Raw genomic sequence first — 14,104 nt, forward strand, 5'->3', positions numbered from 1 at the left:
AGATAGATAGATAGATAGATAGACAGATAGATAGATAGATAGATAGATAGATAGATAGATAGATAGATAGATAGATAGATAGACAGATAGATAGATAGATAGATAGATAGATAGATAGATAGATAGATAGATAGATAGATAGACAGATAGACAGATAGATATATGGCTTACAAATCCATAGCCTCTGGATTTCCCCGTTTGTCTGTCAGTAATGACAACAGCTTCCTCGATTTCTCCAAACACCTCAAAGTATTTCCTGAGGCTGGAGTCGGTGGTGTGATACGGAAGACCCCCGACGAAGATCTTGGTGTATGTGGTGTCCTTCTGAGAGCTGTGCATCCTCACGACGACTCAAACAGGGTCAAAGTTTCACCACGACTGCTTAGATCAAGAACAGCTCGTATTCCTGGAAGGCAGCAGTAACAGAGAGCGGATGATTTGATATGAGGTAGAAAGGTCGCGTCTGTCAGGCGACAAAACTCAACATGCCATATGGCTTTGGAAGCTCTCTCACACGCGGACACAGACCACGCCCATAGACATCCACGCCCCGCCCACTTTACTGTCTAACCACGCCCACATTTAGAATCTCTACCTTCCCTGAATGGTTGACCTTATTGCTTACTCACTCTCACGTGACTAATGATTAATTTTATCCGTTTAAATGTCATACATATATATACACTACCGCTCAAAAGTTTGGATCAGTAAGACTTGTAATGTTTTTCAAAGAAGTCTCTTCTGCTCATCAAGGCTGCATTTATTTGATCAAAAATACAGAAAAAAACAGTTATCTTGCAAAATGTTATTACAGTATAAAATAATGGTTTCTATTTTAATACACTTTAAAATATAATTTATTTCTGCGATGCAAAGCTGAATTTCCATCATCATTACTCCAGAATAAAGTGTCACATGATCTTCAGAAATCATTCTAATATGCTGATTTATTATCAGAATTATCAACAGCTGTGCTGCACAATATTTTTTTGGAAGCTGTGATACTTTTTTCAGGATTCTTTGATGAATAAAAAGTTAAAAAGAACAGCATTTATTCAAAATATAAATCTTTTCTAACAATATAAATATTTGCTGTCACTTCTTATCAATTTAACACGTTCCTGCTGAATAAAAGTTTTAATTTCTTTAAAAAAAAAGAAAGAATAAAAATTGAATGACCCTAAACTTTTGAACTGTAGCGTATATTGTTACAAAAGATTTCTATTTTAAATTAATGCTGTTCTTTTTAACTTTTGGATAATAAATGTTTCTTGAGCAGCACATCAGCATATTAGAATGATTTCTGAATAGAGATGTAACGATTCACTCAACTCACGATTCGATTCACAATTTTATTTTATTTTACAAAATGAGATTCAAGACAAATTATAAACTAAATGTGTCCTTTTATTATTGCTTGGACAAAATGCTGCACATTTCTTTATGAAATTGAAATATAACACTATAATAATATACTAATATAGCACTTGCATATGAATGACCCCAAACTTTTGAACTGTAGCGTATATTGTTACAAAAGATTTCTATTTTAAATTAATGCTGTTCTTTTTAACTTTTGGATAATAAATGTTTCTTGAGCAGCACATCAGCATATTAGAATGATTTCTGAATAGAGATGTAACGATTCACTCAACTCACGATTCGATTCACAATTTTATTTTATTTTACAAAATGAGATTCAAGACAAATTATAAACTAAATGTGTCCTTTTATTATTGCTTGGACAAAATGCTGCACATTTCTTTTAGAGGCAACCACTGCATTTTAATCTTGATGCAAACATGCAACACGAGCAGTTTTTAATCTAAATTAGATTGTAGTTTGACTTCAGTTTTGTGAAACTATATATCAAAAATATCTGCATGAAACAGAAACCGCAGACGAGCTGAACGAGACGCAGATGCACTCTCTGCCAGCAGGTGGCGCTTAAAGCGTTTCCTGGTTTCCGCTGTAAACAAAGCAGCGCTGCACTTATGAACTTTAATATGCATTATACAGAGGCCGTTCTGTATTCTACAACATCTTTGTACCAACATCTGCAGAGATACAATATAAATACAATTCTGTACATTTTATAATATTGTAAATACTATGTTCATACATTTTATGTACAGCTCCTTGTCAAGGAGAGCAGCTTTGTTTTCTTTTAAGTAAGGTCTTGGGTTTTCATTTTACCATCTCCATTGACAGCAATAGTATTCACTTCTTATGAGATCCACAGTTCTTCAGGTAAAACAGAGCAATAATAACAGCACCGGTCATGGCACTAAACATACTAGCATTATTCAGGCTATGTCCCATTCCCCGATATTGCCCATCCCCCATTTATACCTATAAAAACATTAATATTGGCTTTAGTATCACAAACTAATCAAAATACTACTCAACAGTCAAACACACATGGATTTAAATGCTCGAAAGCTTCTTTATTAGGCGGGTGAACCTAGAAGTCGACTATCTAAAAAGACCCCATTCATGAACAGGGCTTGTGTCAGTACTTTAGGGCATTTCTGGTCTATAGCCGATACGAAGTAGACCAGGATATCTGCGTTTAGCAAAAATGCTCCCTACCGGCAAGGGTCTGATAAAGAAAACAAGGTGCTCTCCACATCAGGGGTGACCTCACTTCCGTCAACCTCCTGAGAAGCATCAAATCAGTATCTGAGAATGCGTAAAAGTCTGTGCATTACGTAACTTAATGTGCATCCAGGATAAGTTACTCCAGTGCAAGCGTTCAGACAGCTCTGTTAACAGAAATATTGGCAGTCCTTCAACAGTTACAGTACTCAACAAGCCAGTAACGCAACAGAGTACGAGCAACTGGCTTGCCGTCCAATCAAAATACTATTAAATCTAAAACAAAATTGACCACAATTTTTAAGTTCTGATGGGCATGTGGCCTTTCAACCAGAAATATGGCACTTAGCACATTAGCATAAATCGGTCGAACACATATTAAAGTACACAAGCATAAAACACATCGCCAAAGTAATCTACATAAGAAGTTTGAACAGCAGATTTGAAAGGCTATGTCTTTGGTAATACCTGATATAATCACGCAAACAAAATGGTCATAAACAGTAGTACATTCTTACCTTGAACAGACATCCAAATCTCAAACTCACTTAAAGTATAGTAGAGTTAAGCATCATTCGATTAATACATTTAGTCATATAAGAAGTGGTAACCAATTAACCAAGATGGATGTAAGTATTACAGCTATACATGATATATAAAACGTGTTTGTGCAACTGTGCAACTCTCGACATTCAAAGACGATACTGAAATAGGCCTATAACTTCAACACAAGACACACAGGTTAGGTTTATTGCCATGGAATCAGAGGAACCAACAAATCTCTAACGTGATGAACAAATCAGAAGGATAGATTCTGTTAGCACTTGGTTTGTCCAGGCGGTTGCTGGTGCTGGTGTCGAAGAGATCGTCTACAAACCATTGGGTAAATGTCCTGCTCCTACTGAAGCACAGGTTGAGGTTCAGTGTCTATGGACGGAGGTCCTCGAGTCAAACAGGATGGCTTCACGAAGACGCCATGACCTGTGGCACACCGGAAGTACACCCTTCCCTGGACTGTACCATTGTGCTTGCCTATGGAAGGACGAGAAAAGTCTAAGGTTACAAGGAGTTGAGATGGGATTCAGCGTCAAAGAGCAAGACAGGGAAAAGTTCACTTACCTACAGCAAGGTCCAGCTCTACTCCAACCCAGATGCCTTTGGCAAACTCTACTCCTCCAACATAATGCACCGTCCCACTCCTTTTGCCCACCCAAACTTGCTCACCGGGGGCCATCCAGTCCGGCAACTGAGCAACTGGCCCGTTCTCGTCCTCGCTAGAGTCCACCGAAGGTTCTACATCCGCAAAGGACTCGAGTCCTTGACTTTTTTCCAGCTGTGGGTTGGCGTAAGGTGCTGGGACACTGGGAGACTCTTTCCCATTGTGGAGATGGCACTGGGGCAGGGGATCCATGCCTTGGGGAATCGATTCCGCCTTCCATCCAATGCTACCAAGGTCTTCTCCTATGCTATCATCTGCACCCTTAAAGTTTGGGGGAATCGATTCTGCCTTCCATCCAATGTTACCAAGGTTGTCTTCTCCTATGCTATCATCTACACCCTTAAAATTTGTGGGAATCGATTCCGCCTTCCATCCAATGTTACCACGGTTGTCTTCTCCTATGCTATCATCTACACCCTTAAATTTTGGAGGAATCGATTCCGCCTTCCATCCAATGTTACCAAGGTTGTCTTCTCCTATGCTATCATCTACACCCTTAAAGTTTGGGGGAATCGATTCCGCCTTCCATCCGATGTTACCAAGGTCTTCTTTCCCTACACCATCATCTGCACCCTTAAAGTCTGTGAATTCTTGACTGACGCTCAGGATACATTTGCGGGGAAGCCGAGGGGAACAGTCCCGGTCAGTGCAGTGATGGGAACAGAGCTGAGTGGGAATGGTCTGGGCTGGACAAGATCCCAAGGCACTTCTGGAAGGATGCAACCCTCTTCCGTGCAGTGCTTCCTGATGGTCTGCAGGTTCTCTGCTGTTGAGCTGGTCACAACTATCGCTACCGCTGAGGAGCACGTCAGACAGCGTGGCGTTCGAGGCACTATGGGAGAAGTAGCCGCTCGTGCATGAGCTGGCCGTGGGACTACGGGACACTTCTTTTTCCACAGCCCGTGTCCCTGTCAACTCTCCGATCCCCAGCACCATCTCTCCCTGCACACATATGGCCCCATCTTGGGTCTCAAGGCTGGCATTGTACACCTCAAAGTTGGCAAAATCCTCTGGGATGTAAGGCTTGAAGTTTTGGAGCTCCAGAGACCCGAGGCCTGGATCGTTGGAACGGGTGAAGGCTGAATCCATGTCAGGATCCTCCTCCTCTGAATCCTGATAAATCATCAATGACCAAACAGGAAACAAATAGCAAAGCAGTGATCAGGAGGGACTCTACCGCCCCCTTGTAAAGAAATCCTGAAACACATCTGCTACTGTATTCTGTCTTTTTGTCTACAACAGGGGATCGATACTGGATACATCCAGTGTTGAATCATTTCAGTCGTCTACACTGGAAGCATTGAAGCAATATGTCATCTAAGAATTTAGATTTTAAAATATTTTATACACACACACACACAGCGATGAGCCATTACATTACGACCACCCCCAGCCTAGAGCAATGACCACAACTGGCAACTGAATGGTGCCACAGATGCGGTTCACAGAGCAGTATATATACCACCCGAGTACTGGCTTTCGGTCAGTAGAGTGTTTGGTGTCAGAATGAGAAAAGCGGCCAATTTACTGGTGTTTGATAACAAACAAATTGTGATGGCACAGCGCCTCAGAACTTCGATCTGAAAAAACGACATTCAGCCTTCTGCGTATGGGCCTGTGTAGCCGACCACCTGGCCTGATCCCCATGCTAACTGCACGCCATCGCCAACAAAGCATGAAATGGACCATCGAGATTGGACCATGGATAATTGGAAGAAAGTGGCTTGGTCTGATGAATCAAGATTCCTGGTGCATCATGTTGACGGCCGATCGCAGACTCACCGATTATCAACAGGGGCTATGGCACCTGGATGCACTGTTGGGTGAACACAGGCCGGTTATGCTGTGGGTCATGTTTTCTTGGGACACTTTAGGCCCCTTTACCAGCAGGATAATGCACCATGCCACACTGCCAGAATCGTCAAGGAGTGGTTCGAGGAACATGATGGTGAATTTCTGTTAATGCCTTGATTCCAAATTCACCTGACATGAACCCAATCAAAAAGCGGGTTCATGCTACATCACCACCACACAATGTACTGGAACTGGACATGCTGTTGACATTATGGTACCAGATACCCGAGGAGACCTATGGCCACCTCATCGAATCATTGCCTTGATGCATTGCTGCTGTTTTGTGGGCTAAAGGAGGTCCTACAGATTATTAGATAGGTGGTCATAATGTAATGGCTCTTCTGTGTGTGTGTGTGTGTATATATATATATATATATATATACTGTATATATATTATGTTAGAAATATTTAAAATTTAAATAATTTCAAAAATTAAATAAACAAATGAATTTAAAGTTAGATAATATAATCAAATGAATTCATAGCAATCACTTAACACATATGACACATGTGTAAGTAAAATAATTTTATTTCAGAAATATAGGGAACATAGTGGCTGGATTAGCTTCACAGTGCATCAAAAATACACACAGCAGATTCGTCAGCTGAAAGTGTATCATATTGGGTGCTTCCAGTGCAGACAACTCAACTGAATATAAAAGTAGTGATAATTAATTTGCTTTGTAACTAGCAGTGTGATATGTGAAGTGCTGCAGTAGTGAGTTAAACACAAGCTGAGGGATTCATGCAGTTACTTATCATTCACATGAGGGTGATGGGATACAATGAGATGCAAATGGTGCTGAGATGATGATGACGATGATGGGGCAGCATCATCAGTTTTAAAAGGGATGCAATGCATAAATTTATGCAATTGTTTGTACATGAATGTAATGAATTTGGTTATGAGAAGAAATATTTTTAGTTATTTTCAAGCTAATACCAAGGAATTCAAGTGGGATGCTGTCAGTTACTTGTCAATAACTGCAATAATAATGCAAAAATTCTCAATTTTATTATTTTTTTTTAATTCTTTGAAGTTCTTTAAAAAGGTATTTTGTAGTATGTTTTATTATTATTTATATATGTTTTATAATAGTATTATATATTCATATGTTTTACAAATTTTAAAATTATATATATATATAAACATTATTAAAATTCCTTGTTCTTGAAAAACTAATTTGCAGTATCTTTTATTAATATTAATGTTTAATGTTAAATATTAATGTAAAAAAAATACATATATATAAAACTTTATATAAAATATATTATATAAAGTATAATAATTATTTAAAATACTATAGTTTTAATTAAAATATGCTGAACAATTTCTCTGTAAATAATGATTAAGATATGAAAACCCACATATATTCAAGGTGTAAGGAAAATATTTTATTACTTTTTACTGTTATGCAATTTTTTTAGATTTAAAATTAAATAACATTTTTAAAATTAAAAAGGTATATTATAAAATAAATATACAACATAATGGACAGGTTAAAAATTATTTTCTGTGGTAATCGACAGTTTCAAGGGGGCCCTTCCTAGTAGTACTAACTAGTATGCCACATGCATGTGTTGACTTACAGCAGCGTGCGGCCGCGTGTGAGTGAGATCAGTGCTCAGTCTGGGCTGTTTGTGATTGGCTGAGCTGCTGATGATGTCACTGGTGCCACGGCCCTCGCTCTGAGCCCTGGGTCTGGACCAGGGTCCGCCGGGGTCCACAAACCAACGCATGCTCTGCAATCAGGGCACAACAGCACACTTCACACGAGCCATGCAGCACAGCCAACAGGTGAGCGCACATGCACACAGCCACAGATTCAGTGCTTTTAAAGGAATAGTTAGCACAAAAACCCATGTTCATGTTGTTCTGACATTCCTCGTATTATTTTCTTCTTTCTTCACTGAACACAAAATTTGATGTTTTGTACAGCATCAGAGCTGCTCTTTTACATACAATGCTACAAAGTATACTTTTTAAATAATACTTTGAATTAGCTTTTGTTTTTACATTTTCTGTTTTCATTTTAATTTTAGCTTAATTTTTTGTTTCATTTTAGTAATATTTTTATGTGCTGTTATCATTTTTATTCGTTTTTTAAAAATAAATATTTATATTTGTGTTTAATTTATTTTTAGTCGTTTTTATTTATTTCCAGGTAGTAATTTTAATTCTTCAAAAATGGAAATTAGAAACATTGCCTATGTATCTAACTGAATAAGTTTTTCAGCTAATATTTATATATATATATATATATTTTTTTTTTTTAAAGTTTGAATAATAGTTTTAGTTTTAATGAAGGATAATAACCTTGACAAAAATTACAGAAAAGTGTCAAAACAGTAGTATATATCATTAAAATTTTTAATGTAATCTAATATAATTGTTTGACTAAATAATTTTATTTTTAGGGTTATTATCATTCATTAAAACTAAAACTATTATTAAAATGACAAAATGGAAATAAAACTAAAACTAAAAATAAATGAAACCTAAATATAGTTATATATATAAAAAAAATCTAACTAAACTAAAATTATAATGAAAACTGATAATATAAAAACATTAAAATGTTGTTTAAAAGTATTTAACTATAATAGTATATAAATGATTGCAATTATTATGTGAAAATGATGCAAAAATCATGTATTATTATTTATAAAATAAAATGCCTATATATATATATATAAATAAAATTGTTTCGTTTTATTTAAATATTCTTAACTTCTCTGTAAATAATAATGTAATTAAAACATGAAAACCCACATGTATTTAAGGTATAAGGAATATTTTATTACTTTTTATATAATGGCTATATAACATTTTAGACTTATTAAATCAAAATGTAATCAAAATTTTAAATAAAGTGAATTCACTTTTTTTTAGTTAACTATTCCTTTAAACTCATACGTCCGGTTAACAGGTTCAGCATCATGTAGAGGTCAGTCTGAATAAATCTGTGGCTGTATAAATGAACAGGCTTGAGGGACTGATGCATGCTGGGAACAGGGTCCAAAATGAACTAATATGGGGAGAATTTACAAGCAAAAAGAAAAAAGTTCACAAACAATGAATATTCCTCACTGAAAATAATTTAGTGCTTTTTTAAAAATTTGAATAATATATTTTTGTTATATATTTTGTTATATATTTACATTTGGGTGGTTCAGTTTTATATGTCTTTGATTTAAACTGAATTAATGTCACTAGTGAGATTCAGATGAGGATTCTTACAAAGCATCATCAGGATCATCATAGAGATCCTAATGAAATTACCAGCCAATTGGTGATTTTCACTTGCATTTGGATCTTAATTTAGTGTTCATTTTGGACCCTGGCTGAAAGACAGCTTCTCTGTGGACTGAGAGACATTTAGCAACACTTTAAGACAGGGATCAGAGCCTGAATCATTGTCAGATCATAAAATATGTGAGAATATGGAAGGTGGAAACACAATATGAATGGTATATGAGACACATAATGGGAACGAAGCATTGAGTGTATATGTGTGTGTGGGAGAGTCTGTGAGTGTCTCTGTGTGAGTGTGTGTGTGTGTGTGTGAGTGAGTGTGTTTGTGTGTGTGTGAGGGAGGGAGGGAGAGTTTGTGTGTGTGTGTGTGTGAGTGAGTGAGTGAGTGAGTGAGTGAGTGAGTGAGTGAGTGAGTGAGTGAGTGAGTGAGTGAGTGAGTGAGTGAGTGAGTGAGTGAGTGAGTGAGTGAGTGAGTGAGTGAGTGTGTGTGTGTGTGTGTGAGAGGGAGGGAGAGTCTCTGTGAGTGTCTCTGTGTGTGTGTGTGTGTGTGTGTGTTTGTGAGTGTATCACCTCCTGTCCCAGCAGAGGCCGTGACTCCAGAGAACGCTTGACTTTGTTCTCCTCCTTCACTGGCAAGAGAGATTTGAGGAACTTGGGCGGTTGAGGAGACAGAACCTTAAATGGACTGGAGTTGAAGAACGTTGGACTCTCTGGTACCGATCCTGAGGATAACGTTTGCATGCAATGATGCATACAGATATTTAAAGGCGCTATAAACAACAACTGAAAAGGTCTGTATTTATTCATATATAAATAACTATTTTTAATTATAAATATTTATTTTTATAAAATTTTTTAGAAGTATTGAAAAGTTACATGTACCATTTACTACTAATATCTATAATATATATATATATATATTCACTATTTTCTTTTATTTTTAAGTCTTGAAAAGTTTTAGTACTATTTACTACTAACAAGAACTTTTTTTTAATTATTACAAATTATTGCATTTTTTTATTTAGAAGTGTTGAATTTTTTACAACAACATTATTATTATTATTTTAATTAAATTGTTTAGTTATAATCTTTAATATTGTTTTAACTACAGTAATGTTCTTTTTTTTTAGAATGCTTGCTTTAAAAAAAACATCTTTGTCTTTCAAATCCTCCCAGCAGAAAGATAAGTTCACCATCATTAATTTACCCTGATTCTCTTTGTTTTTGACAGGCGTGTCTTTTGCGAGAGGACTGTTGAGTGAAGCTTCATGTACGTTGGATTCTATGACATCCATTGGACCGTCACAGTGAGTCTGTGGAAATAAAGTCAACGCTCAGACAAAGACATTCACAACAAACACACCGTCTGTAGTGTTCACTAACCTTTACGTCCTCATCCTCACATCCGGTCCCGTCCGGTTTACAACAAGAGCTCTAAACAAATATATATTACTGTTCTGTTACACAATGGACAGTCTTTTGTTTCTATACACAAGTCAATAGTAGATCTGGTCTTACGTGCTGGACATTGGGCGTGCTGAGACTGCGCCGTATGTGTCTGCCTTTAGCGGAGAGAGCTTCCTTCACCGTCACGGCCTGAATGAACCCACAAATACACACTAAACTCTAGAGATCAACCGATAATCGGTTTGACTGATATTGTTTCCTGATATCTAAGCATTTTTTCATAATCGGATATTGGTTTTGTAATATTGGATCCACCGATAAATGCTGCCATCTTGTGGTCGTTTTGAGATTTAAGGAAAAGATTTCAGATAAAGTAATCATTATCGGTTAGAAAAAATTATATCAATATTGGTCAATCTCTTCTAAACACTCCAGCAGAAACAGCAGATACAACAAAACAATAAATAAATATTGGTTCTACATATCGGTTATCGCCACATAAACATGCAAATAATTTGTATCGGTTATAAAAATAAAAAATAAATATCGGTAGACCTCTACTAAACTCTCCAGCAGAAACAGCAGATAAAAGTGAAACAATAACTAAATATTGGTTCTGCAAATCGGTTATAGGCCCATAAGCATGCAAATAATCAGTATCGGTTATAAAAAACAACAACAACAATATCAGTCGATCTCTACTAAACACTACAGCAGAAACAGCAGATAGAAGTAAAACAATAAATTAGTATTGGTTTTACATATCGGTTATCGGCCCATTAACATGCAAATAATTTGTATCGGTTATAAAAATAATCTATATCGGTAGACCTCTACTAAACTCTCCAGCAGAAACAGCAGATAAAAGTGAAACAATAAATAAATATTGGTTCTGCATATTGGTTATTGGCATAAAACATGCAAATAATCGATATCGGTATCATTACAAAAAATCAATATTGGTTGATCTCTACTAAACACTCCAGCAGAAACAGCAGATAGTGAGAGAAATCTGTCCTAAAATGAAGCCGAACCTGCCGGAGTCTCTCCAGACACAGAATATTGTCCACCTCCAGCACTCCTCTGGTGTATTTCTCTATATACGTCTCTCCATCGAGCGTCTCCTCACTCTCTCCTCGCGCCGCCATCAAGGCCAGAGTCTCGCGTTCCTCCGGCTCCTCAGATGCCTGTTCATGAAGACAGCATGTGTGTGATCAGTGCATTCAGACAGACAAACATGAAGAGGAAACAGTGTGAAGTTTGTACCTTTGGTATGTTGGACACGATCTCATACGTCACTCCACAGGAGTACAGAACGTTCTTCAAAGACATCCGTCTCTTCAGGCTCTGAGTAAAACTCTACCAGACATCAGTCATGAATTTACATTAATAACATGTACACGCCAATCATACATCTCATCACAGCTCAATAAACTTCAACAAAAACTCATAAATCAATATGCCAAAACTGAAGAGGGTGGTAAAATCTTCAGGTCACATTAAAAAAAATTATATATATATATATATATATACATATATAAAATAAATAAAAAAATTAATAAAATAATTAACAAGAACAATCAAAAAGAATCTTGATTTTTGAGTTTTAATAAAGTCATTAAGATGAATCACGTTGCCTCCCTGTGTTTGCAGACCTGTTTGTTGTAGATGTTGACGGCGATCCTCTTGCGCAGCACCAGCTCCACAGACGCCGGGTGACTGAGCTGAACCGTGGCTTTCACGATCAGGTAGATCCGCTCGCTGGGTGCCGTGATCCGGTTCAGATGGATGGAGTCGTGGATGGACGAATCCCAGGAACACACAGCCGACACCTGAGAGCAAGAGAAATCATCACATATGAACGCTACGAGACATAATTCATATTAATTTTAATACATAATTTTTTTGTCAATAAATAAATAAATAAAATAAGAAGAGCAAGAAGATTTGTATAAAGCAAATTCAGCTTACTTTAGGTCCATTGCAAATTTTTTTCAATAAAACTTTATTTTCAAGACAATTTAACATCCCAAAATCCCAAACTTTGATGAATGTAATGCATCCAGACATATTCTTTGAGTTTTTTTTGTTTTGTTTTGTAATTTTCATTATTCTCACTGGTTAATTTTATTACATTAGCATTACTATATTTTTTTTTGTCCAAAAAAACAAACAAACTATATAATATATAATATAACAATAATAAACAATGGTATATATATGTAATATTATAAACAATACACAAACAATTATTTTAGTACCATCATGAATAATTTTTCAAAGTAGGGATGCATGATATTGGATTTTGCCGATATCCGATATGCCGATGTTTTTCAACTTATTTTGGCCGACAGACAATACCGATATATTTCCTTTTGTCTGGAAACAACACCAAGTCTCTCCTGTGCAGAGATTATAAACAAATTACTTTTAATTTTGGTTTGGTTTAAAAAAAAACTTACTTGTTAGAATTAAATAAACAATATTGAAGTTCTTTTATAATGAGAGTACATTGAAAGCTTTGAAAATAACTATAAATCATCTATAAACCTATCGCTACTTTTTTTTCAGACGGATGCAGTGGTAAATTATAATCCGTTTGGAAAAAAAACATTACACATTAATGAATTAATCTGTACATGTAATTTTTTTATTTTATTTACAAGTGTTATGTTTGTGATTTTTATTAATGTAAGCTATAGCTTCTGACCTTTAAATCAAACCATACTCGTGATTTTATGACATCAATTACTGCTTTATTTAATCAGAAGCACAATCTTAATGATATTTGTGTGTATTTTGCTTTCATTTTATTACAAGTAGGCCAACAGCGACCCCTAGGTAAATAAAACGCCTTACTGAACGGCTGCTGCTGATTCTTTTGCACACCGGAAGTTATTAGTATTATCGGCAACACATATCGGCATAATTTTTCATATCAGGCCGATGCCGATAATTGCATTTTAAGCCATCATCCTGACATCTTCCTTTTTTTGGGGGGCAAATTTTCATTATTCACATTGGGTAATTTACGTATGAGAAATCTTAACATATAAACCTTTCAAATCAGACCGACCATGAGCTCTGAGGTTATTAATATGATTCATGTAGAAGACACATGTCACTGTCATTTAACAGGCTTAATTCCTCTCACCTCGTCATGGCTGTGTCTGATGATGGGCAGGTAGAAGAACGGGCTCCCGTGCTCTTTGGGGAGGATTGAGTTAACACCGGCGGCGTGAGGACCGGTCAGCTGATCGTTCACCGTCAGGTTATCAGCTGCAAAACACGCATTACAGATAAAATAACCGTCACACGCAAACAAGCCTGAATGACTGATCTGACAGGATCACGCAAACCAGAAAAACCTTCAGCCCTTGAACCCTGAAGATCAATATATCTCACCATTCAGATCCAGGAACAGCACAGGAATATGAGCCTCCATGCCAGCAGGGGGAACCCTTGAGCAACAACAACACTGATGTGAACACTTTTCCTCCAAAACTGTTCCGATAATAGGTTTTCCTTTCATGCTTGTAAGTTAAGCAACATATCTTTCAGAATCCAAGCCTGCTTCACTCACCATTATTGAAGGAAAATGGGTTGTGAACAGCATTTTTCATTGACTTTGAATAGTACTGCAAGATACTGTTTAATTCATGTTATTCGACGTCTTGTCATGTGCAGGTTGAAAATTACATTTAAGAACATCGGTTTACAATTTAATGGTGGAAAACGCTTAGAGTACTTTAAAAACACTTGTGTATTAA

General features: G+C 36.4%; 2 protein-coding genes across 2 annotated transcripts in view; both read right to left on the reverse strand.

Annotated features, from left to right (window-relative positions):
* Positions 1-516, reverse strand: part of LOC107601977 (RNA-binding protein 24-like) — a 4,841-nt gene extending 4,325 nt beyond the window's left edge. Inside the window, exon 1 of the mRNA XM_016294351.1 lies at positions 172-516. Coding sequence (XP_016149837.1) covers positions 172-339 — 168 coding nt within the window. The 5' untranslated portion in view covers positions 340-516. The remainder of the gene's footprint in view (positions 1-171) is intronic.
* A 1,544-nt stretch (positions 517-2,060) lies between these two features.
* LOC107601960 (kinesin-like protein KIF13A) overlaps positions 2,061-14,104 on the reverse strand; it is a 47,096-nt gene continuing 35,052 nt past the window's right edge. The window contains exons 23-34 of the mRNA XM_016294333.1: positions 13,740-13,867; positions 13,489-13,613; positions 11,990-12,166; positions 11,601-11,693; positions 11,369-11,521; positions 10,446-10,523; positions 10,311-10,361; positions 10,135-10,240; positions 9,498-9,649; positions 7,262-7,414; positions 3,718-4,930; positions 2,061-3,630 (exon numbers count right to left, since the gene is read on the reverse strand). Of these exons, the coding sequence (XP_016149819.1) occupies positions 3,497-3,630; positions 3,718-4,930; positions 7,262-7,414; positions 9,498-9,649; positions 10,135-10,240; positions 10,311-10,361; positions 10,446-10,523; positions 11,369-11,521; positions 11,601-11,693; positions 11,990-12,166; positions 13,489-13,613; positions 13,740-13,867 (2,563 nt within the window). The 3' untranslated portion in view covers positions 2,061-3,496. The remainder of the gene's footprint in view (positions 3,631-3,717; positions 4,931-7,261; positions 7,415-9,497; positions 9,650-10,134; positions 10,241-10,310; positions 10,362-10,445; positions 10,524-11,368; positions 11,522-11,600; positions 11,694-11,989; positions 12,167-13,488; positions 13,614-13,739; positions 13,868-14,104) is intronic.

Source organism: Sinocyclocheilus grahami, unplaced genomic scaffold, assembly GCF_001515645.1.
Source record: "Sinocyclocheilus grahami isolate Dianchi unplaced genomic scaffold, SAMN03320097.WGS_v1.1 scaffold316.1, whole genome shotgun sequence".
NCBI classification, from domain to species: domain Eukaryota; kingdom Metazoa; phylum Chordata; class Actinopteri; order Cypriniformes; family Cyprinidae; genus Sinocyclocheilus; species Sinocyclocheilus grahami.